The sequence below is a fragment of the Schistocerca gregaria genome, chromosome 1 (genome assembly GCF_023897955.1).
Source record: "Schistocerca gregaria isolate iqSchGreg1 chromosome 1, iqSchGreg1.2, whole genome shotgun sequence".
Lineage (NCBI taxonomy): Eukaryota > Metazoa > Arthropoda > Insecta > Orthoptera > Acrididae > Schistocerca > Schistocerca gregaria.
The window spans coordinates 486,339,196-486,366,045 of NC_064920.1; the positions used below are offsets into that span (position 1 = coordinate 486,339,196).

At 44.5% G+C, this 26,850-nt stretch overlaps 1 protein-coding gene across 5 annotated transcripts in view; it reads left to right on the forward strand.

Moving 5' to 3' along the window:
* Positions 1-26,850, forward strand: part of LOC126353763 (transcription factor Sp8-like) — a 197,583-nt gene that overhangs the window by 81,731 nt on the left and 89,002 nt on the right. For 4 of the 5 annotated variants that reach the window (XM_050002838.1, XM_050002847.1, XM_050002862.1 and 1 more), the window contains exon 2: positions 16,504-16,581. The exons of the other annotated variant lie outside the window; for it this stretch is intronic. In XM_050002838.1, coding sequence (XP_049858795.1) covers positions 16,504-16,581 — 78 coding nt within the window. The remainder of the gene's footprint in view (positions 1-16,503; positions 16,582-26,850) is intronic. 5 annotated transcript variants of the gene reach the window in all.

A 26,850-nucleotide genomic window follows, 5' to 3' on the forward strand; every position in this document is an offset into this window, starting at 1 on the left:
CGGACTTTGAGCGAGGGCGTATAGTGGGCATGCGGGAGGCCGGGTGGACGTACCGCCGAATTGCTCAACACGTGGGGCGTGAGGTCTCCACAGTACATCGATGTTGTCGCCAGTGGTCGGCGGAAGGTGCACGTGCCCGTCGACCTGGGACCGGACCGCTGCGACGCACGGATGCACGCCAAGACCGTAGGATCCTACGCAGTGCCGTAGGGGACCGCACCGCCACTTCCCAGCAAATTAGGGACACTGTTGCTCCTGGGGTATCGGCGAGGACCATTCGCAACCGTCTCCATGAAGCTGGGCTACGGTCCCGCACACCGTTAGGCCGTCTTCCGCTCACGCCCCAACATCGTGCAGCCCGCCTCCAGTGGTGTCGCGACAGGCGTGAATGGAGGGACGAATGGAGACGTGTCGTCTTCAGCGATGAGAGTCGCTTCTGCCTTGGTGCCAATGATGGTCGTATGCGTGTTTGGCGCCGTGCAGGTGAGCGCCACAATCAGGACTGCATACGACCGAGGCACACAGGGCCAACACCCGGCATCATGGTGTGGGGAGCGATCTCCTACACTGGCCGTACACCTCTGGTGATCGCCGAGGGGACACTGAATAGTGCACGGTACACCCAAACCGTCATCGAACCCATCGTTCTACCATTCCTAGACTGGCAAGGGAACTTGCTGTTCCAACAGGACAATGCACGTCCGCTTGTATCCCGTGCCACCCAACGTGCTCTAGAAGGTGTAAGTCAACTACCCTGGCCAACAAGATCTCCGGATCTGTCCCCCATTGAGCATGTTTGGGACTGGATGAAGCCTCGTCTCACGCGGTCTGCACGTCCAGCACGAACGCTGGTCCAACTGAGGCGCCAGGTGGAAATGGCATGGCAAGCCGTTCCACAGGACTACATCCAGCATCTCAACGATCGTCTCCATGGGAGAATAGCAGCCTGCATTGCTGCGAAAGGTGGATATACACTGTACTAGTGCCGACATTGTGCATGCTCTGTTGCCTGTGTCTATGTGCCTGTGGTTCTGTCAGTGTGATCATGTGATGTATCTGACCCCAGGAATGTGTCAATAAAGTTTCCCCTTCCTGGGACAATGAATTCACGGTGTTCTTATTTCAATTTCCAGGAGTGTAATTTCTATCCCTCCCAACTGCCTTACGCCATCTTGGAACCAGCGCCTGTATATCCGCACGGTAAAATTCTGGACCAACCTGTTGGAGCCACTCTTTGACAACGTGCACAAGGGGGCCATCACCTTCAAGCCTTGTTCCAAGAACAGAGTCTTTCAGTTTCCCAAAGAGATGATAGTCACATGGAGCCAGGTGAGGACTGTAAGGTGGGTGTTTCGGTGATGTCCATCCGAGTTTTGTGATCGCTTCCATGGTGTTTTGACCGACATGTGGTCGTGCATTGTCCTGCAAAAGCAAAACGTCCTGCTTTTGCCATGTGGTCGAACACGACTCAGTCGAGCTAGAAGTTTATTCAGTGTCGTCACATATGCATCAGAATTTATGATGGTTCTACTTGGCATGATGTCCACAAGCAAGAGTCCTTCGGAATCGAAAAATACCGTAGCCATACTTTTCCAGCGGAAGGTGTGGTTTTGAATTTTTTTCTTGGGTGAATTTGCATGATGCCACTCCATCGATTGCCTCTTTCTCTCTGGTGAAAAATGATGGAGCCATTTTTCATCACCTGTCACAATTCTTCCAAGAAATTCGTCTCCACCATTCTCGTACTGTTCCAAAAGTTCGCTGCATACCGTTTTTTTGTTTCTTTATGAGCCACTGTCAACATCCTGAGAACCCACCTGGCACAAACCTTTTTTAACGCCAACACTTTCAATATTCTGTAATCACTTCCTTCCCGTATCCCAACATAGTTTCAAAATTCGTTCACTGTGATGCGTCTGTCAGCAGTCACCAATTCGTTAACTCTCTGGACATTGTCTGCAGTGTGTGCAGTACGAAGCCTGCCGCTGCGAGGACAATCCTAAATATTCCCCTGCCCGCTTTCATCACGTAACCTGCTTGCCCACCGACTAACTGTACTGCTATCGACAGCAGCATCTCCATACACCTTTTTCAACCTCTTGTGGATATTTCCCACTGTCTCGTTTCCACAGCACAGGAATTCTATGACAGCACGTCGCTAGTGACGAACGTCAAGTGTATCAGCCATCTTGAAGACATTCTGTGACGGCGCCACTCACGGGAACAGGTTGAACTGAGTTTGAAAACAAGTGAGAAGGATGTATCTACACACTGTAAAACTTTCACACATGCAGAATGAAAACTGTATTTTTTTTTAAAAAATAGTATGCATTTCTTTTGGAGTGACCCTCGTATTTGAACCTTTTACAGTTCTGTTTCACTCGCTTGTCAAACATAGAGTGTGTTTGACTTGCTTCAGAGAAATTTCGACTGACAAAAAAAAGGCGGACGTTGCTGTGTTGATGTTTCGCCGCATACACTCGTATTACGTGAAAAAGAGTTTTATTACAGTTTATTTGACTGTATAGTGAGTTCTACAACTATGGAAACAACGATCAGGGCTGAAAATAAGGTAGCACTGAAAATTACCGAAATGTTAGAATGTTGCTTCTTTCGCAGGCACATACACTAAAGCTCCAAGAAAACTGGTATACGTATGCGCATTCAAATACAGAGGCATGCAAACAGGCAGCATACGGCAAGTGTCTGGTGCCTTTGTTAGATCGGTTACTGCTGCAAAAATGTAAGGTTATTAAGATTTAAGTGAGTTTCAACGTGGTGTTGTAGTCGGCCCACGAGCGATGGGGAACAGCATCTACGAGGTAGCGATGAAGTGGAGATTTTCCCGTACGACCATTTCACGAGTGTACCGTGAATATCAGGAATCCGGTAAAACATCAAATGTCCGACATCGCTGCGGCCGGAAAAAGCTCCTCCAAGAATGAACCAACGACGCGTGAAGGGAATCGTTCGACGTGACAGAAGTGCAACCCTTCCGCAAATTGCTGCAGATTTCAATGCTGGGCCATTAACAAATGTCAGGGTGCGCACCATTCAACGAACATCATTGATAAGGGCTTTCGGGGCCGAAGGCCCACTTGGGTACCCTTGATGACTGCGCGACTCAAAGCTTTATGATTCTCTTGGTCCCGTCGATACCGACAATGGACTGTTGATGACTCGAAAGATGCCTTGTCGGACGAGTCTCGTTTCAAATTGTATCAAGCGGATGGACTTGTACGGGTACGGAGAGAACCTCATGAATCCATGGACCATGCATGTCAGCAGGGGACTGTTGAAGCTGGTGGAGGCTTTGTAATGATGTGTACATTTGGAGTGGTATGGGACCCTTGATAACTCTAGATGAGACTCTGACGTGTGAAACGTACGTAACCATCCTGTCTGATCACCTGCGTTAATTCATGTCCATTTTGCATTCCGACGGACTTGAGCAATTCCAGCAGGACAATGCGACATCCCACACGTCCAGAATTGCTACAGAGTGACTCCAAGAACACTCTTCGGAGTTTAAACACTTCCACTGGCTACCAAACTCCCCAGACATGAACATTATGGAGCATATATGGGATGCCTTGCGGATTTATGAAGAGCCCTGCTGGATTTATGGTGTCAATTCCCTCCAGCAATACTTCAGAGATTAGTCGAGTCCATGCCACGTTGTATTGCGGCACTTCTGCGTGCTCGCGGGGCCCTACCCGAATTAGGCAGGTGTACCAGTTTCTTTGGCTCTTCAGTATATTACGCAGGAAAGAGTTAAGAAGGAAATCAATATTCTTTGTACAACCAACATATAGTAGAGAGTGCAATAAAGAAAATATCGAAGTTCTTCAGTTCTTCAATGGGCTATGTGGGCTATGTGTTCTCAGGCTGTGATGTCTTAAATAATAGTAATCAAAGGATCAAGTATAAGAGAATAATTTGTTACATACTTCTGTGTTCTTTTTCATTGCGAGAGCTAAGTAACTCTAAGAAGATTATTAAAAACTTCACTGTCCATTCGGAGAACGTTGATCTAGCAAAAAAAAAAAAAAAAAAAAAAAAAAAAAAAAAAAAAAAAAAAAAAAAAAAAAATCAAAAACTCTAAGCATTATGGGATTTAACATCTAAGGCCATAAATCCCCTAGACTTAGAACAACTTAAACCTAACTAACAAAAGGATATCACAGACATCGATGCCCGAGGCAGGATTCGAACCTGCAACCGTAGTGGTCACACGGTTCCAGACTGAAGCGCCTAGAACCACTCGGCCACAGCGACCGGCTTGATCTAATCATGAGGTTCCTGTTGTAACATTTCTTCTAACAGGTTTCAATGCGTTTATTTCTATCGTTTTAAAACATTCCCTGGACTAACGTCTTATCTCCTCCTTCTTCGACCTCTTCTTTAAACACTCTGCCAATGATTTATCTGCATCCCTAGCCATTCCCTCTAGTGTCAAAGTACAGCAAAAACGAATAGCGTCTGTTTCAAAAGAGAGGTAAAATTGACAAAATCGTTGATAGATAAGAGCGACTTTGACATATAAGCTAGATCGCGCATGTGGGCCTTGACTGGCGTAGAACTGCAACCAGCCGCACTGTCTTGAGGCAGGTAGCACACCGAGCGGTGACTGCCAAGTAGGCCACGCGGCACGCAGCAGAGGGTCCGCGCTATCTCGTTCTTTTCTGTCCTGTGCCGTTCTGTTCTGGGAAGGCGCCTTATCTCAGTGGCCTACAAGTCGCCGCCGGCTCGCCTCAACCTGTTTCCTGGAACGCCGATTGTCTGCATTTGTTTTCACTAACCTCTTTCCCTCCCCCCGAGTGTAAATGTCTCGCTGTGAATTATGTAGCTGAATATGATAATATTTTATGTCAAACGGAGGTATTTACAAGTATGGATGGAACAACTCTGCTAGTTTTAGAACGAACTGTGGCGTCATGAAACGTACAAAAATAAGAGATATATTTGCCTAATTGTAGTGTAAATGTAGGCTCCGCTTGAAAGTGAAAGTCGTTGCTGTCCTATTCTACTACTGTATGTTTCTCCCCCTTTCATGCCCAGGATGTACCACAAGCGGCTCAAGGGCTCTCTGCAAAGTGTCACGCAGGCATGGTACCGATGCCCGGAGGGTGTGGTAAATGACCTATCGTTTTGAGCCGAGAGTTAACTAGACGAGTTAGGAGCTATTTCGGAGACAAGTCCGAGAAAATCTTTGCTCCAATTAGCGCTTCAGACTGGTGCCAGTAGCATCTGCTCACACGGCATTTCACAAATTCAGACCGAAACCTTACAAAGTAACGTTAATGCACTGACGGATTTTATGGTGACAGGCGAGGTGGCGAGGGGGGGGGGGGGGGAGGGAGGTGACGGGGGGATGGGGGGGGTGGAAGGCAGCGGGGAGGGGGTCGGGGGTCATACGTCAAATCGAAGGACAATCGACGACTTTGGGTTTCTGAAAATCCCCATCACATGGAGGGACTTATTATGAAGTGAAAACAAGATTGTGGTGTTGTAGCGTGCAATACAAATGACTGGATCGATATTTTTCCATTAAAACCGAATTTCCGACACGTGCACTATCAGCAATTCAGTCAACAAGAGATTCAAGTGGTTCAAATGGCCCTAAGCACTATGGGACTTAACATCTGAGGTCATCAGATCCCTAGACTTAGAACTACTTAAAACTAACCAACCTAAGGACATCACACACACCCATGCCTGAGGCAGCATTCGAGCCTGCGAGCGTAGCAGCAGCGCGGTTCTGAACTCAAGCTCCTAGAACAGCTCGGCCACAGCGGCCGGCCAAGGAGAGAAGTGAAGGTTCTGAAATATGGTGCTACAGTAGAATAATGAAGATTAGGTGGGAAATTCGCGAAACTAATGAGGAGGTCCTGAATAGAATTGGGAAGAAAATAAATCTGTAGCATAACTTGACTAAAAGAAGGGATCGGTTGATAGGACACATTCTGGATCACCTAGGAGTCGTTAATTTAGTACTGGAGGGAAACGGAGGTGGTAAAAATTGCAGAAGGAGACCAAGAGACGAGTACTGTAGACAGGTTCAAATGGATGTAGGGTGTAGCAGTTATTCAGAAGTGAAGAGGCCCTCTGCATGTTATTATGTCTTCCATATCCAGTCAGTGATGGAGTTTAGGAAGCTGCCTCTCTCCAAACTGTTGTTGGCCTAATTTTATACCCACGATCTATGAGGGAGCGGCACATGGTCTGAAAAGTAATTGTTGATTCCATCCTTGTGAATGATTCTTGCAATTTCATAATCAGATTTCGGCGAGATACATAGCTTCTCTCTTGGACTGTATGTGACTTCTGTAAGAGTGTCAGACAAGTGACCTCTTTGGTAGTTAATATACTTAAATACTCTAAATAAGATTTTGTCCAAAAGCAAAATGAAAACTGTATAAAGCATCTGTTGTTTAGCTACCAGGATAACGGACGTTACTAACATGGCTGCCTTCCAAGTAACTTTGTTCGCTACGAAGATATGAACAGCTGTACTCTTTTGTAAGCAGAAGCCTATGTTTTTTATTGAGTAATCCACTTCCTATCCTCACACCTTGTCGAAAAACGTATGATGTTATACTATTCATGTAAATATTACGTTGTTAAAAACGTAACATAAGATCTACTTTGAGTCTTCTGTACAAGCACGGCGTGTATGCATATATGGTAATTCGCCTACTTGTTGGAGTTTGCCGAAAACAAATGGAAACGCAAGAGAAATGCACATTTGCCACGTAACGAATTGTCTTCAGCTGAACTGCACTTCATGTCTTCGTAACGAACGAAGATACAAGAATGCCAGTCGCTCCGTTAAGTGACCATCTGCTAGCTAAACAATATTTTTTTGGACAGAAAGATACTTGTGGTGACAAGATAAAGAGGACAGACTCAATAACATATGGTACTTCCAGGCTACACTTTGCAGTTGTGCACACTTGTAGAAAGCTAGCTGACATCGTTGTGTGATCTGCATCTCTTTCGTTTGTTGCTGAACGATGTGGGTTCTGGTTCCAGTTTCACGTTGCTTTGAAGAGCCACTACATCTACATTTATACTCTGCAAGCCACCCAGCGCTGTGTGGCGGAGGGCACTTAACGTGCCACTGCCATTACCTCCCTTTTCTGTTCCAGCCGCGTATGGTTCGCGGGAAGAACGACTGCCGGAAAGCCTCCGTGCGCGCTCGAATCTCTCTAATTTTACATTCGTGATCTCCTCGGGAGGTGTAAGTAGGGGGAAACAATATATTCGATACCTCATCCAGAAACGCACCCTCTCGAATCCTGGACAGCAAGCTACACCGCGATGCAGAGCGCCTCTATTGCACAGTTTGCCACTTGAGTTTGCTAAACATTTCCGTAACGCTATCACGGTTACCAAATAACCCTGTGACGAAACGCGCCGCTCTTCTTTGGATCTTCTCTATCTCCTCTGTCAACTCGACCTGGTACGGATCCCACACTGATCAGCAATACTCAAGTACAGGTCGAACGAGTGTTTTGTAAGCCACCTCCTTTGTTGATGGACTACATTTTCTAAGGACTCTTCCAATGAATCTCAACCTGGCACCCGCCTTACCAACAATTAATTTTATATGATCATTCCACTTCAAATCGTTCCGCACGCATACTCCCGAAAATTTTACAGAAGTAACTGCTACCAGTGTTTGTTCCGCTATCATATAATCATACAATAAAGGATCTTTCTATGTATTCGCAATACATTACATTTGTCTATGTTAAGGGTCAGTTGCCACTCCCTGTACCAAAATCCTATCCGCTGCAGATCTTCCTGCATTTCGCTGCAATTTTCTAATGCTGCAGCTTCTCTGTATACTACAGCATCATCCACGAAAAGCCGCATGGAACTTCCGACAGTATCTACTAGGTTAATTATATATATTGTGAAAAGCAATGGTCCCATAACACTCCCCTGTGGCACGCCAGAGGTTACTTTAACGTCTGTAGACGTCTCTCCATTGAGAACAACATGCTGTGTTCTGTTTCCTAAAGACTCTTCAATCCAGCCACACAGCTGGTCTGATATTCCGTAGGCTGTTACTCTGTTTATCAGGCGACAGTGCGGAACTGTATCGAACGCCTTCCGGAAGTCAAGGAAAATGGCATCTACCTGGGAGCCTGTATCTAATATTTTCTGGGTCTCACTGTGCACAGATCTGTTATATCTCTGAAGGTAGCCGGAGCTCTAGAAGCACGCTGTTTCGAAGTTGTCACAGTACTGAAAGTTGAGTCACTGACAGCGACTCAAAGTTATTTTCCGTGACGCACACTAAGTGTTGGTACGCAGGCCTCGAAATGGCAGACAAACCAGCACCACCGTTGAAGGAGGCGTTATTTCTCCACCGGGAAGCCGAATACTGAACGGCGAACCTCATCTCCGACGCGCCATTAAAATTCATACGTATGTACAATTAGTTTTTAATTGGGCGGAGAGCGTGCACGTTACCAGAAAAAATAAATTACAGCAATCATTATCCGGATGATGAAATTGTTACCAAAAAACGTTTATCGGCCCGTTAGGCGGGTCGGGGCGTCTCTTAAACGGTTCCAGGAAATGCGGCGTGCGTGGAGAGGACCTGGGGCGCGGCGTGCGGGAGGGAAACCCGGCGACTCGCGGGGCAGCTGCTCACTCGCGCATGCGCGCCACGATCGCCTCGCTCGGCTTGGCCACGCCGACGTAATTGCGCCCGTCGTAAACACATTTTTTTGTGCCTTCCGTGTTAACCTCGAGTAATTTTTTTACAGTCATTATTCTCATCTACCTGTCATCCTAAGCTCAAACAGTGGACCATCCGCAGTCTGAACGCGGTAATATTGGAAAAGACTGGCCTTAACCAGTAACCAGTTCGTAATTGAATTCCACGGCGTTCCAATGGTAGGAACGTCGTAAGTTTACATCTCACTTATATTCGTTCTGCTTACTATTTCTTCCTCTAGAGAGCCTAAATAGAACTATGTGTTTCACAAATTGTATATAGGTTAATACTGTCTCTTACGACTGAGTCTTATGAAGTCCGAACACATTTCGCATTATTTTAAATCATCTTCAATGGCCAGTTTCTTTTTTTTTACGTTTTATTTATTTATGTTTTAGCATACATAATTTCACAATAAGTAACGACAGAGTTTTTACGACATGTGAGTTTTCGTACCGGGGATAATGAGGATAACAGCATTTCCTTGAGGCTGTTTGGGCTAGTTAGTTCCGAATATCATCTGCAGCTGCTGAAACTGCGCTACAAGTAAAATGAAAGGTTTTTTAAAAAATAAAGAACAAATTTGGCCGCCGACGAGACGAAATTCACTCGTTCCTCGTTGTGTCTGAGAGCACGATAGTACGGAGCACATCCACTATCGTCTGCGTTACGTTTCGGTCGCCGACGTAACCAGCGTAGCCAGTTTGCAGGAAAATTTCCCGTCCTCCTCGTTCCGGCGCGCCGCTGTGAGATATTACGTGTTATAATTTCTGCGCGCGACTCTACGCTCCGTCGATAAAGCTCGTCTAATTACTCCGTGTAAGATTACGTCAAATTATGGGAAACGACTACCAGTAATGACGGCGATTTATCGTGGATAATTTACTTGCCTCAAAATTAGTGCCTTTTCTTTGCTAAATTTCAGGCTTGTTAAAATTAAAACTTTACTCTATAAGGTTATTTAGACGTTGTTTGCCTTATCTATAATTGTTCTTTATGTTGCGTCGGCACGTCATACGCTACACCCTCTTTACTGTTACGTTTGGCGGGGTAGGTGCTTCATGCCAGTCTAGAGCTTCTAATTTTAACACTTTACGTAGACACAGCAAAGACAGTGACGAGCTTAAAGCAACCGCACTTCGCCTCGTTCGATGCTGTCCTTCGTCTGTTTTTATCTCGAGATAATCTGTTCTCAAAATTGTTTGTTTACTGTTTCTTAATAATTGTCTGTCTTATCAATTTTCTCCTTCTTCTGCAGCTTGCAGGGCCATGTTTGTTACTGTGGATATCTTACCAGATTTTCCGCCGATCTCTCCCATTTTCTACAAGCATCTCAGTACAAATCTGAACTCGCTTATAATTTCTAGTACTTCATGATTTTTCGTTTTTACCTTTCCAGTTAATTAATGACATGCTTATTTGACTATTATTTGACTAGTATTGTAAAGTTCCAAAGGCCATGCGTGCAGTCCTGGGTCGGCCGTATTTCTTTTCTCTAGCATTTATTAATCCTTTCATCTCTGTCATTTATATAAGAGAAAAATCCCATATTTCGCCGTATTTCACGCTAAAATAACGCTGGGAAACTCGCTTCGAAGGTCAGAGGAAGTTGGGGGCATACCTCCTACAGCAAGCCCATGCCCAGCAAGGCAATGCGGTATTAACACCAGCTCTCCGGTTGATGATATCTTCACATTCTGCAGCACTCAACTGTAATTGTTTCTGGTTTGTTATTCTACAACTTCGAATCCAGTGTTCCCAGCAGGAGAATATGTTCAGTCCATCCAGCACCATTTGCTTCGAGTTCACTATCTGATAAAATGTGAATTTCACTACTAGACGCCACGAGAGATGGACCAACCAGCATGAAAGGCGGCGGGTAGTTTTGTGTTGTCAGTGGGGAAACAGTAACAGCAGAATAGGTCAGTCAAGGCAGCTCAGTGAGAGCAGACGTAGAACTATGAATTGGATGTCACATGATTAACAAATCGATCAGGTAAATTTCAACCAGGCAAGCTTTATGTTCAAAGGACGGGAGCCATCGAGCACTGTGGGATGAGGTTGTGAAAAGCTGCATGAAATCAGTGGAAGGAATCACTCGCGAGTTCCAAAGTGCTGCCAAGTTAGCACAGCGACTGTGCGTAGAGAGTTAAAAGGAATGGGATAGACTAGTCGAGGTGATAATGTTGACTTTGCTCTAGACCCCAGCGTCGAACATCACTACCTTCACGGGATTTGTATCGTTAGAAAAAACGGGCTGCTATTCTTCCACAAACATTAAATCACCTCATTAAAAGTGTCATATTGATGTCCACCAACTGATGTCCAACTGCTATTGATCAGATAGTGTAGTAACAACAATCTGTTCTCGAGACGTCCATTTTCACTTCCAAATAACTCTACGTTTCAGACACTTTGAGGAATTTTTTATTCAGTCCAAAACCATTTCTGATAACATCATCATTGTTTTGGCTTTCTGTCCGAGTCATTAGTTTCTGTTTAATGCATCTACTGTGTATTTGTCAAATGTGATATTTACAAACTTGCAATGCTCCTTATAACTACTATTCAGCATATTTGTTATTGCACTGTTTATCCTTAACCGAAATTCAGTGGCTCAAGAATATGACCACTCAATTCGCCAACTCTTCTAAGTCTGGTATGCTTCTGTTTGCAGATCTTATCATTGGACTATGCTCGCTCTGCACTTTTGTTCTTCTTCTGAAATGTTCCTTCTCTCCTTTCGCTCATTTTTCGGCTTACAAGCTATCCTATAACAATGCGTTACATCCTTTTTAATACCAACACTGATCTCATTTTCCATCTTTACTACTCTAAGTCTTCGGTAGAATATTGATCTGTTTCCATATAACTCTATTCACGTTTACTTTTCTCAAGTCTTCGAACATCTTATTCCAATTTACATCAATTTACAGAAAAAAGGAAGAAAAACAGTTTGAGCTGTCAACAGTTTCAGCTGTGATGTCGTGAAGGAATGAAGTAAGTGTATTCACATTTCAGGGTGTTGAGAAGTCAATTATTCTGTCATCTACAAGTACTAGAGACTATAAAACAATCTATGATTTCCATCCTCTACACTCGCTTCGAGGCGGCACTTCCACCTCAAAAGCCGTAATTATAAGGTGCGCTGAGACGCCGGAAGTTATGTCTGCATGCATAATAAATAAATCACTCCAGAACTGTGGAGGCCGTGGTGTGCCTCCGTACTTACGTGTAACCCAGACCAAGAGGACAGGGAAGTTTAAAACCTGTCGCTGTTACAGAATGACAGTATAAACGCCTCTTGTTTTGTTTTACCGAGTCACGTACAAAATTTTTGTGAAACTGAATATAATCTGTATTTATGTCTGCGTTTAGCAGAAGTCCAGCTTTAAATAGGCCGATTTTTTCCGTCTTGCTCCCAGTTTTCGCTGTTACGCTGTGATCGATCACTGATGTGCGTCTCAAAATGTTGCTATGGAAACGCTGGCAAACAGAATGAGAAAAGAAAAGAAAAAAGCTTCTTTGTTGTCCTGAGCTGTAATTCAAAATCCAGACTGCGTATCTAAGGTGATTTTGTAAACAAACGCCTTATATCAAATCTTACCAGCTGAAATACTCTCACAGATACGAAGCTGATCTTAAATATTTTTTCAGGAACTCGTGTGAAGTAAGATATATCATCGATGGCGCTATTAACGAAACCAATAAGCAGAATTTATTCTCAAACTTGAGTATACGAATGGTAAGAGCGAAATAAAACAGTGATGATGAAATTATCACAGTATTCAATGACCAGGTTTTAGCCTTAGGGAAACTCTTCATCGGTCGTACATAATATCGTAAATTTTGATGCCATTAACTCAATGTGTTTGGTTGCCATACAGATCTGCTGATTTGTTCTCGATTTATCCTCCTACTTTAATTATATTGCTCCTCATTATTAATATCTCAAACTCAGTACTGCTCATAGTGTACAATCCTAGTAGCAGAGTCCGGGCAACGCAGCGATGTCTAGGTTCGCAGTTAGCATTGTCAAAACTCTGAGGACGGCAGATTTCATTCTGACCCTCTGTTTTATTCTTTGCACAGCCATAGTAACGTAGGAAACACTGGGCTAAAATACACTGGAAAAAAATCATCTACACTTTGATTTATATTCTACAATCCGCTGACACTGCATGGCGGAGGGTACATCGTAGCAGCATTAACCACAGATACGCTCTCGAAATTTTAGCAATTATCCTGAATGAACGCCAGTATGATTATTTGGAAAGGCATGACCAATTTCCTTTTCCATCCTCCCCACAATCCGAGCTCGTACTCTATCTGTAATGACAGGGTCGTCGAGGGGAGGTAGAATTCCAAACTTCCTCCTTTCTTTTCTACTCGAATGCAAAACCACAAAACCCAGTGGGTAAGTGGCAAAATTACTGTTCAACATGGAATTCAAAAGGCGGCGCTATTTGGCGATTGATGGAGAAGACGATAGAGCAAACATACAGTATCATAGTCTCTACGCATATCGGCATGTAGCCATAGAATTCTTCGTTAACTGGTGCGATATGGTCGAAAAAGCGTACGTCACATATGTATCGTACCCAAGCATTCATCGCCAGTTCGAGCCTGCGTGAGCTTTATACGAAAGTGCTTGTAGAATGGCATCATCGTAGCCAAGTATGAGCAGTATTAGTATGGATACGAGCTTCTTTTTAACTCCGAAAAGAAATACTTTTTTATATTTCTGTACTGAGTGAAGTAAAGCTTACGCCTTCTAACAGACTGCAGATGTGTGTCAGTAGCCTTAGTGTGATGATTCACAATAATCCCCAAGCTCTTTGAAGAAGAAGAAAACGTTATTTCTGTGCCGTTTTGGATTACTGGTGGAAGAGATCCTCTGAACTCAGGGGTAATTAATCTTTTTTTAGCAACTAAGTTTGCTTGAGCTTTCGATGGGTTAAATTTCATCCATGTTCTGCACCCTCTCTGACAGGACAAGTAAATCGACATTTACGTAATGGATGGCTGTAGACAGATCTTTTCAATTTAACTTAAAAATAACTCAAGGTCATCAGCATATAGGTGATATTTGCAGCTGGAGAGAATTGTTGACACGTCAGTAACATTTAATGAGAGGAGTAATAGAACAAGTATTGATGTTTGTGGGACCTCTGCTGCTACATGCTTCTATTGTCATCGCTTTGTTCCACTCATTACACACTGTTGTCGAGATGTGGTACTACTGTAGAGCACTTGACGAGAAATTTTGACTTGTGAGTTTAGCAAGTTGAGTATCGAAGTTGACAGTGCCGGAAGCCTTGTTGAAATCCGAAAATCACGAAGTAGTCGCTATTTGTTTGTCCATAGCTTGTTTCATTTCGTCAATTACGTTTTGTGAGAAAAGTCCTCGTGCTGCGATTTTGCTGAACATCATACCGGCATTCATCCAAAAGGTTATCTGATGTCAAATAATTAGTAAACTTATCGTGAGGTATCTATTCTAAAGCCTTTGAAAATGCCGGTAAAATGGAAATGGGTTCTTTAGTCGGTATGTTGCTCCGCATCTTCCATCTTGGGTAATATTTTTATGAGTCTTCGTTTTCAGACTGTCGGAAAGATGCTGTAGGCCAGAGAGTAATTAAAACTGCCCATTATCTTGGACAGTAGTGGGTCGACGACAAAGCAGATCATTTGTATTGTTGGATTATTGAGCCCTGCAGCTGCCAAAGGAATTCGCGCAGTTGACTTCCTGACCGTGTTAGGGCTTGCCGGCTGCAGAGAAAATTCCCCAATTGTTCCAGTTAAGGAAATCAGTTTGCGCCTTGTACGTTGGTCAAGTAAAGATATCGGCAAGGCAAAACACTTATTTAGATCCTCGACAGGAACTAGAGGTTCAGCTGCGGGTTTGTATTTGCCTATTCCTAGACTTCGTAGATTTTTCCATCGGACGGTAGGTCTGAGAAAGTCCTTAGTTAGCGAGAGGGCACACCAGAACTTTGCATTCCTCTTAGACTGACTAACTCGGTTGCGCAACTGCTTGTAAGCAAGATGATTGTCAGAGGTCGGGTGCGGTTTGTACATCCTCAGTGCTGCATCTCTGATACTTATAAGGTGTTTCATATCATCTAAATAACCACAGTCAAAGCTCAGGTTTAAAAAAACTTGTGGTTCCAGTACACTGGTACCTTAATCTACTTCAGCGTGAAGCGATCCTTGTGCAGACAGGCTTGTTTTGATAAACGCACTTGCATCCATGTAGGCAGCAACAAGAGGGGGGAGGGGAAATATTGCTTCGAAAATGAAGTATTTCAATGGTAACTACTGGAAATAAACATACTCGCATCAACTTAGTTTCTAGAGGGTGATTCAACTGCCTCTACTTATGAGGTTAATGAAGACCACAACACCTTCAAGAATCACATGATATTTTCATATTCTCTCGTCCAGTAAGCGCAACCTATTAGTCCTACAGAAAACATGAACAGGACCTTTTTGTAGAAAGTTTAATGTAGTTAAATTTTGTACTGGGATACGTTTTCGCTGAAGGACATGATCTTCGAGTTACAGAAAAAAGACGGTTGAAGGTCACTTTTGATCGTTTCTCTTGAATAATACGAAAACTATGGCCTCCAGCGAAGACGTATCCCGGTACAAAAGTAAACTACCCTACTGGCCATTAAAATTGCTACACCACGAAGATGACGTGCTACAGACGCGAAATTTAACCGACAGGAAGAAGATGCTGTGATATGTAAATGATTAGCTTTTCAGAGCATTCACACAAGGTTGGCGCCGGTGGCGACACCTACAACGTGCTGACATGAGGAAAGTTTCCAACCGATTTCTCATACACAAACGACAGTTTACCAGCGTTGCCTGGTGAAAAGTTCTTGTGATGCCTCGTCTAAGGAGTAGCAATGCGTACCATCACGTTTCCGACTTTGATAAAGGTCGGATTGTAGCCTATCGCGATTGCGGTTTATCGTATCTCGACATTGCTGCTCGCGTTGGTGGAGATCCAATGACTGTTAAGAGAATATGGAATCGGTGGGTTCAGGAGGGTAATACCGAACGCTGTGCTGGATCCCAACGGCCTCGTATCACTAGCAATCGAGATGACTGGCATCTCATCCGCATGGCTGTAATGGATCGTGCAGCCACGTCTCGCTCCCTGAGTCAACGGATGGGGACGTTTGCAAGACAACAACCATCTGCACGGACAGTTGGACGACGTTTGCAGCAGCAATGACTATCAGCTCGGAGACCATGGCTGCGGTAATCCTTGACGCTGCATCACAGACACGAGCGCCTGCGATGGTGTACTCAACGACGAACCTGCGTGCACGAATGGCAAAACGTAATTTTTTCTGATGAATCCAGGTTCGGTTTACAGCATCATGATGGTCGCATCCGTGTTTGGCAACATCGCGGTTAACGCACATTGGAAGCGTGTTACTGTTAATTTTTTCTGTAGGACTAATAGTTTGCCTGTAGTGAGCGAGAGAATATAAAAATTGTGTGTGTGGTTTCTGAAGGCGTTGCGCATTGCATAATACATATATGCAGGGGCAATTGGATCTCCCTCTATAACAGAGTTTTTGATTGTGAATTATCCACCAGATGGCTACAATCTTTTCCGTTGATTGTGACTGTGTTGCAAAGGAGGCACTAACAAGTAGAGTGGGAAGCTTGCTGTGTTGTTAACTAACCCCCTTGGCTAGCGCCGTACGACGTGGCCGCACTAACGCGAGCTCTTGTTGTGCATATAGGTCCGAGATGGCTCGGTGGAGGTTGTCGGTCTGGCTAAGGGCAAAGTGTGGCCCAGTGTCAGTGTGGAGGAGATCCTGGTAAGTGCACCCACCACTTTCTCTGTCACTCGCTCGCTCTCTGCCTCTGTCTCTTCTCTACCTTCTGCTGCTCGCTTCTTGTGCCTCGCAGCCTCACAGGCTATTCAGAGCCTGCGTCTGCTCTCCTCTTCTCTGCTTCTTAACATTCTAGATTCACTTAACGCTTACTCAGAGCTGAATGGATGTTTCCTATGTAGAGTGAGTCATGTTCTATCAGCAGGATTGAAACTGTGTTATCGCCAGAGTAGTACACACTGCAACTCCGCAAAGTCACTCATTAGCCAGTTATTCTGAAGAAGAAAGTTCCGAAAGGATGCAACTTTCTGTTGCTCGTTTTGAGGAGGAGGAGACTGGTGTTTAACGTCCCGTCGACGACGAGGTCATTAGAGACGGAGCGCAAGCTCGGGTGAGGGAAGGATTGGGAAGGAAATCGGCCGTACCCTTTCAAAGGAACCATCCCGGCATTTGCCTGAAGCGATTTAGGGAAATCACGGAAAACCTAAATCAGGATGGCCGGAGACGGGATTGAACCGTCGTCCTCCCGAATTGCTCGTTTTGCTCCACTGTCAACAGCCTAAAGTCCGAAAATTTTAAATATTGCTTAAATCGGGTGTAGAAGGCACTGCACAACCTACGTAGTTCTAAATAACTTTTAATATTAAATTAGACATGTTATGAATCAGTTATACCTCTTACATGTGAAGCAATGCAACTGTAAATGCGCAAAGAAATGCAAAAAGTTTTAATTTTAATTATTGATTTGACACCACTAGAAAAGTCCTAAATATCTACTTCTATTCCTCACTAATGTTCCTCGTGCATTCATATTCTGTGCAGGGGTTCCCACACTTTCTTTCACTGTGTAGCACTTTACATTTTTAGAAAGTTAGGACCCTTGTGTGGGGAGGGGCGGGGTGGGGGTGGGGGTGTGGAAGCTTGAAAAGTGACAGCCGCAGAAGTGAGGAACGATACGGGGGGAATAATTATTTTGGCCACGTTGCTCAGCGCTGGCAACACACATACGGGTTTGGCGTCGTGCCAATCAACTATCACGTACGGCAGAAATGTGACACTGACAAGTAACGAGGTTTCGTGGCACCACTTTTAAAGAGTCATTCAAGTACACGTGCGGTAGTTATTTGTAGTAAACAATATGAAATTAAATCAAGCCGGTTCTGATACAAATATTAAATGAGTAAGAGAGGAATGACGTATAAAATATTTATTTAATTTTAACGTCACAAACAATATAAATCAATTGTGCAAAATAATAGTAAAGTGAACATGGAGCTTAGTGAATTAGAGTCCAAATAGCAAAAAAAAGTCAGAATCAAGTCAAAAATTGACGGTAATTCAGACTGCGAAATCAATTCCAGACGCCAGCTACCTCCGTGTTACGATAGCATTTAACGTGACGCCCAACAAAGCGTCAATAACAACAATAAACCATTGACTGCACAATGCCTAATGGAACGACACACGTTGGTGTAGCGCGCAAGTTGGCAGCAGTTGCAAAGCGGCACGAAAACTTTCGAATAACCGCCGAGAAGGCCTTATCAAAATATTGCCAACGTCGAAACAAGATGTATGGTTCCCAGCCAAGACAGCGACGACTGGGTGGAGAGAGTACAGTCCGCTTTTGCTGTGTCCTGCTTACACTCCGAAACAAACATCCTGCGGTAACTCCATTTCCTTTAAAGTTCTAAGAATTACGCTCTTATCAATCAGTTTCCCCACTGTCATTTTACTTCAAGAATAAAGTACCGTAAGAGACTGATTACATCAGAACACGTTTTGTTTACCAGCACGCGTACCGCCTAAAATGTCCTTCAGTACCACAAGTGGCAGGCGAATCACCACTTGGGAAACGCAGGGCTATGCGACCTTAGTTTCATCAGAGCCTACTATGCTTCTCATTCAGATAACGGAGTTCGACACCATATCGTCCATTAATTGATAAATAATCGATCGATCTGAAGTAGCCAGCCGATGTGACCGAGAGGTTCTAGGCGCTTCACTCTGGAACCGCGCGACCACTACGTTCGCAAGTTCGAATCCTGCCTCGGTCATGGATGTGTGTGATGTCCTTAGGTTAGTTAGGTTTAAGTAGTTTTAAGTTCTAGGGGACTTATGACCTCAGATGTTATGTCCCATAGTGTTCAGAGCCATTTGCACCATTTTTGATCTGAAGTAATGGGGAAGATATTAAACCTCAAGTCAAGGTAAAAAAGGAGACGAAAATTCAATAAATATTATGTTTGTAACTAAAGTTGTACGGTACTTGAGTAGTAGAGTGCGAGCTGGTTCAGGTTGCCTAATCGCGAGAGTTTTCATAATCTGTACGGTTACGGATCGGACCATTCATACGATCTTAAAGAGAGAGTCCAGTGAATGTCACGGGACGTGTATACTGCAGTGTTGCGTTTGATTTATCGATGATGGAGAGTGAAATCGAGTCACAACTCATAGCACACGGCCGCCGAATAGTGGTGGTGTTGATGATGATGTTGATGACCATGATGATTTTGTGCCTAATGGGACTAAAGTACCGGGTCGTCAGTCACCCCCAACGAACAGTGCAGAGGGGTCAATCGAAATTAAATTCCTTATTGGGACATTGTACCCACAAGTGCCTTATGCCTACGTTGTATACGATAATACAGATATGTTGGAAATTAAACTCCTCCCATTTCCGTTATTATTCCTATTCCGATCATGAAATTTCATCCACAGGCTGGAGGGAAGCTGCAGAGCGTTACTTACCACGCACTATCTTTGAATTATGTTGCATCAGCCTAGCAGTCCGCATGTGACAGAAGTAAAATATGGGTCAGGTCACTCATCGCTTCAACACATACGATCCTAGAGTAATTAAACCAGATTTGTATGACATTACCTGCGGTGTGAAGACAGTGAAAACACATGCACACCAGTGTTACGGCAAAAAGACAACAGGAGTAAAATACAAAAAGCCTTTGTTTAATGTCAAATAGCGACAGTAGTGATTAACAGCACTCGCCTATGAGATTTTCCATAGCAGACGATCAGACTACAATTTAACCATTCAGTTTTCTAGTCAAATGCCCTCTGAGGCACATTACATTCCCAATACAATCGACAAGTGTTTGTTGGCACATTATGCGTATTTATTCGATAGACATTGCAAGTATAGGAGGTTATTCGGAAAGTAAGATCTGATCGGTCGCGAAATGGAAACCACAGCGAAACTCCGATGAAGCTTGGCACAGATGCGTCGGACAGTTTCTCTAGTACGCCTGCCGATCGCGCCATGTCGTTCTTTTCAGTACTGAACGCACAGTGAGCTCGTGTAGATAGCCAGAAAATAGTGTCTCTCGCCATGTATGATTTCCCGTGACAGATTTCGCCTGATTTTATGCAGCCCACAAAACATAACTATGTTGTATCTCATTCTTCATGAGAACTCTAGGGCACACAGTGCAGGCGTAATGAGGATGCTACGACAAATGTCTGTAGGAGCAGCGATTACGTAGAGAAGTAGCGGAAAGACGTAGCTAACTGTGGCAAATAAAACACATTTTATTTTCACTATGGTTTCCATTTCACGACAGATCGGATCTTACTTTCCGAATAGCCCTCGTAGATTACATTGTAAATAGATCCATTCATACAAGCCAGCCTCTCAAACACGTTTCAGTAGCGAACGAATTACCTTCTCCTCCATAACGGCAAAAATCACGCTCTGCAAACCACTAACAACGTGATTTGTTATTTGTAAACTACTGCTAATACTTTATTTGCCTGTTCTCTTATAGGAACTGACTTCATGCCATTGTCTTCTCTTTTTCAGTATGTCTCTTACTGTAACTGAGAATTATGCCATGCACACCACATCGACATCCGACTAAGGACGCCAATTCAAACTGCCATTGCTCTGTGGCAGAGCTTTGCTGACTTTGCAGTCACTGCGACGCTGACAGGCACAAGCAATAAGCTCAAGCGAATCCAACCGGCTAGTGGTCTGTTGAACGCAATAAGTATACATACATCCCGTAAAGTAATTCCTGGTCGCAGGAACAATTCTGTTACGTCTGAGACCGTATCCCACTCTCGGAACCGGTTCCTCTGTCATTTGTTCTCCCGGGGCAGGCTTTTTTGTTCAGTAAACGCCTGAGCATTTATTGCCGTGTAATTTCCCGACCCATAGGCCAAAGAATAAATACGCACAAAGAACGCCCTCAGTTAATTGAAGTAATATAACAAGCGGATCTATTAAGCCGCTAGAAAAGACCACTCAGATTTGTTAGAGGTGTCTGGATGTAAAATATGTGTTAACGACTGCGGCCACGAGGGTTCGAAAAAAATTACGCTTTATGCATTTCCCTCGGAATTATTGGTATTCTGGCAGGGTGGATTCGCTGTTTTTATTTTTGCACACATTTTGAATTTGGACTTTAGCTTGCATAATTTCTACCTATCACAAGTTAGGAGGTTCTGCAAATAGAGTAAAGTAACTAGTGTCCATTTTAAGATATAATTGTGAGTTAAGGGTACATGAACACTATTACATAGTTATACAAGGTAAATGGGTATATCTGCAGAGATTTCTATTGATGACCGACGACGGCGTACTGAACATTACATTCGTATTTAGTTCATCTGCAGACTAGTAATTGTAGCTATTACAAATCTTATGTTTTTTGGTTCGTTAGTATCTCCACTTATGCGAGATTTTCAATATCCTCTCGATCTCTTATGCCAGTGGCTTGGTCAGTTATGTCTATAACATTATCGATTTAAACTTCCAACTGAGGGGGATGAAAGTCAAAAAACTTTTTAAACCTTATGTAAAAATGTATATATGCATACTGAAGCTACAAATGAAAATTTGTACAGAGGCTGCGGTCTCCTGCTGACTAAGGAAAGACGCGCTAACCGGTACGCCATCCTGGCGCAGTGGCTGTGTATAGTAGCACGGTACGGGTAGTCTGTCCAGTTGTGCAAAACTACTGTGTTAGGGTGGGGAAATGGTTAGAGCATCTGCCTAGCGAGTAGGAGACCCGGGTTCGAATCCCAGCCTCCGTACAATTTTTCATTACATTTTTGAAAAGGTCTCTCCAACCACATAGTTTCATTCGATTATGCAAAAAATAATTACGCTTACCGTTCGATCTATACATATTACTTACAAGCAAAGTAGTTTCATAGTAGGAAGATCAGACAAAGAAAACTATTTAATTATTAATTCTACGCTGTGAAAATTCTCAGTATTTTGAGACAAAATTGAGAGAAATGTCAGCTCTACACTTTTTGAATGCAAGAAGAAAGCGTTTATGAAACCCAAAACGTGTTTGACCAAAATCTCGCACAGCGTGCATGCGCTTTAGGGTAGGTGGTTTGAGTAGGGCAATTTGGGGCCTTTCCTGGAATGATAGACCGTATGTCTCCTGAATCAATTTGTTCGTCTCAACTTCACCTACACAACTGCCGTACGTTATAAACATATTTACTAACAGGTGACTCTAATTTCTCCAATTCTACATCTACATTCTACATCTACATTTATACTCCGCAAGCCACCCAACGGTGTGTGGCGGAGGCCACCTTACGTGCCACTGTCATTACCTCCCTTTCCTGTTCCAGTCGCGTATGGTTCGCGGGAAGAACGACTGTCGGAAAGCCTCCGTGCCCGCTCGAATCTCTCTAATTTTACATTCGTGATCTCCTCGGGAGGTATAAGTAGGGGGAGGCAATATATTCGATACCTCATCCAGAAACGCACCCTCTCGAAACCTGGCGGGAAAGCTACACCGCGATGCAGATTCTTGGATGTACAAGTCGTGTGTGTCTTGAAATGAAGGAACTGGCGACAATGGACAGTATGCTGTAGGGTGGCGGTTCAAATCCCTGTCCGGCCATCCAGATTCAGGATTTCCAAGATTTTTCTGTATTACGTAAGACAAAGGCCGGAATGGTCCGGAACCGCTGCAAATACGATCTAATCATGGCTATACGGTTGTTTTACTATTTTATAATGACGCAGCCTAACGCCCAAAATAGTTTAATTCAAATTCACACTGGCCGTGGAAGCCTACGAACTTACACTGCATGTCTGCATTCTGTCGCTTGTAGAGTTTTATGACATTCTCCGTAACACTTTTCTTTGAAACTGGTAAGGTGCTCTATCAAGGGGAGTTTCAGGTCCGTGCGCTCGTATCTTCCGCATTATTTCAGTAGTTGGTCTGTCATTTCACGGCACTTACTGCCTACCCCAGTTGACACAGACAGGATGGGGACGTCGTCACCCCACTGTCCGACGTGCTGACGTCTCACGGCTGGCGTTGTCCCTTGTGTGGCGAAACGGAAGTGAGTCGGCGTGCGTCCTTTTACGCGACGTCGCAGCTCGTAAAAGTTGTTTACCGACCAGTTTAAAGCTTTAATAGTGATAAGTTGGAGCTGTGTCCACATACGATTTGCATAATGGCGCACGGGCGGACATTCGGACAAATTTACAGCCCGTGGCCCCTGGGCTGGCTGCCGCCGCCGCCGCCGTTGCCAGTGGGACCTGCCCGCCCGGTGAGTGACGCCCGCCCACCTGTGGCCGCGCCGCCGAAAAACCTGCAGTGACGTACTGGTTAGCTGATGCAGGTGTCACTCAGCCACCGGCTCCAGTATCTGTCACTCGAAATAGCTGATTCCGGGAGAACGCAACGAGTACTTCCAAACGCTGCCCAGATGATAAAACAAAATCAAATGAAACTGTATGATTCTACAGATTTCAAACATCTGTTGTGTATATACAGGGTGACACACGGGAGACGGACGGTTTTGAACTGTGTATTACTGAGGGCGCGGTGGTGGGAGGCGGTCGTGGTGGGGATAGCTCTGATCCACATAAGACGCCATTTCATTTACTCAGTCTCTATGGAGCAGTGGGACTTGCAACGTCGAGTGTTTGTCTATTACTGCTACGCAGCGATTGTTTCGTGCGCGGTTCAATGTCGGTCGACTAGGAGCTGTTCCGAGCCGTAACACAATACTCAGATGGGTGGAAAACTTCAGATCAACTCGAAACATACTGGATAAGAAGTATCCTGGCCCGAGACGCAGAGTAACGACACCAGAAAATGTTGAAAGGGTAAGGCAAGCGGCAGTCAGAAGCCCAGGACGGTCAGCTAGACGTCATGCTAGTGAGCTACGAATCAATCGTGAATCGGTTAGACGAATTTTGAATAAAGAATTTGTTGTGTTGGCAGAAGAGCCAACACCGTGTTACTAGTGGGGGCCGAAATGCACGCGTTTCAGCTCACGCAGGCTGGCGTGAGGAGGGAAGGACTCTACTGACGTGAGGTCTAGAACATGACAAGGAATTAGAATTCAGGAAGCCGACGTAATTAGTTTGATACTTAACTTTAATCCATTAATGATGAACGTCGCTCTTGACGGTACATGATTCACAATATTATCTGTCCAGAAGAGTAAATGAATATGGCGCCTTCCTAGGTGTAGCAAATGACGTAGGTAAAGGCAATGCTCAACTGTCGTCTCGGCAAATGAGAGCGCATGCAGACAGAGAACTATCGCCAGCGAAGTCGGTTGTACAACTGGGGCGAGTGCTGGGAAGTCTCTCTAGACCTGCCGTGTGGCGGCGCTCCGTCTGCAGTCACTGATAGTGATGACAAGCGGGTCCGACGTATACTAACGGACCGCTGCGGATTTAAAGGCTACCACCTAACAAGTGTGGTGTCTGGCGGTGACACCACAGAATTAAAATTCCATCCCTACAAAATGCTCACTGCCCAACAACTTAGGGAAACTGATTTTGCTGTACGAGAAGACTGCTTACAGAATGCAAGTGATTTTGGGATCGAATGAAAATGACATTTTATTAATGAGCAGTGAAGCTCATTTTCATTTAAATGGGACTGTGAATAAGTAAAACCTACATTACTGGGCTCCAGAGCATCCAAACCTTATCCACCAGTTTCCTCTACACTCAGAAAAAGTAACAGTCTGGTGTGCTCTTGCCTCTTTTGGCGTAATTGGCCCTTACATTTTGAAGAGAACGGGGTCACAGTTCCTGTTACTTCGGTTCGTTACATTTGTATGCTTGAAACATTCTTGATACCAGAACTAAGAAGACGACGAATCCCATTAAACCCCGTTTGGTTCCAGCAGGATGGGGCAACATCGCACACCGCAAACACAGTTCTTAGACGAATGTTTCCTGGCCGGATTATCCGTTATGGCAATGTTCCTTGGCCTCCCATGTCTCCATACTAGTCAGTATGTGGCTTTTTCCTGTGGGGGTACCTTAACAACTGTGTCTATAACCACAAACCACGAAATTTGGATGCATTGAAGAATGCAACCATTCAAGAAATTGCTGCAGAGATTTCAGTCCATGTGATGGAGGATTTTGAGAAGAGACTTGAGTCCTGCATTCTAAATGACGGACATCATCATGACGATATTATTTTTCACAAATAACTTTGTTAACTAAAATGGCAAATAATTAGCTTTGATTTTGTGTAAATAAACATGCATTAATTTTAAGGTTGCCTGAGTATTATTTCATTAAAAACCGTCCGTCTCCCGTGTGTCACCCTGTATAATGCAGACTGAAGCGATGAATGAAAATTTGCACCAGGATCAGGGTTCGAACCCATGCCTAATGCTCACTAGGCAGATGGGCTGCGCATTACACCACCCCTGGCGCCGCAGCTTTGCGCTACAGCACGGACTACCCTAGCACGCCTTCCTCCGTAGTTAAAATTCCCTTTCAAGCCTCAGCCCACGTTGTATTCCCCCTAGCTGGAAGACCATTGCAGAGGCTCTCCAATTCGAGGAAAGTGTGCTAGGATAGATTTTGCTGCTGTGCAATGCCGTTGTGCTAGGGTGGCGTAGAGGCTACCGGATCTGTCTAGTGAACAGGAGACCTCGGTTCGAATTCCAGTCTAGGTAGAAATTTTCATTTGTCGCTTCAGTCTGCATACATACATAACAGAAAATAATAGTTACATACACATTCGACTGCTTCGATACAGCATCCTCATCTGATCCATCATCACCTATGCAAATGTTGCTTGAACCGCCACCTCTTCCAGATTTTACCGCTCCCTCCAGCTCCTAGAACGGCGCGCACTCTGCCTCGTTTTGGGTGTTCAACTGCCCTGTTCCATCCGTATCCTGTGCCCAGTCATAAACCCCTCACCTCCTCGGAACCCAATGTTCTTGTCTCGTTGAATACACTGGTTCTTGGCAGATCACCGAACTTAAGCAAGGTAAGGCGTGGCTGGTGTGGCTGGTATTTGGATGGGTAACCGCCCTGGTACGCCACGTGCTGTTGGTGTCCCGAAATCGACATCACCAGTCTTTGCGCGAGTAAGAGTTAGGGCGTGTGGCACTGTTAATGGTTATCCGTACCCCGGATTGGGCGATATGCTCTGTGGCCCAATTTGCCTCTCCCACCCTCGACAACTCGGGACAGCTGCCGCGATTCTGACAACGCATCCATCTCTAAGCATCAATGTCCTACCATAAAGAGCTTTCACTCTGTAACGGAGAGTGCGCCGACAGGTTGAAACTGTGTACTGGACTCTGACTCGATCATGTTACTTGCACTTGACCGCGAAAGACAAAGGTCCTAGATTCAAGTCCCAGTGCGGAACACAATTTTAATTTGCCAAGAAGTTTCCTTCCACTTCCGTTCCCATATTAACTATAATTGCCTCCCCTCCCAGACCATGTAAATATAACCCGTCCTACATCTTCTAAATGAAAGCCCCAATCCAAGCTTTCTGTGCCTAGCTCAAATCCCACCCGCTTCCCAATACCTACATCCCATCCATTAGTCCTTTCCGGAACACACATTGAACTTGTAACATTTGCCGAAACTTCTATTCTATAAACAACTGTACATCGGAGTCAGATACAGGCACACGTCTTATTAAAGAAGAGGATTGCCGTGCAAGGCTACCCTCATGTCATATCACGAACTAATTAGTGTTTCATTCCACTATAAAGTACCTACATCTACATACATTCTCCACAAGTCACCGTACGTTGCGTGCCGGAGGGTTCCCTGTACCACTTCTAGTCATTTCCTTTCCTGTTCCGTTCCCAGATAGAGCAAGGGAAAATGACTGTCTATAGGGAGGGGGAGTGTTGATTTGGGAGAGCCGATGAAACAACGAGGTCATCAGTCCCATCGAATTAGGGAAAGATGGGAAGGAAGTCGGCCGTGCCCTTGCAAAGGAACCATCCCGGCATTTACCTGAAGCGATTTAG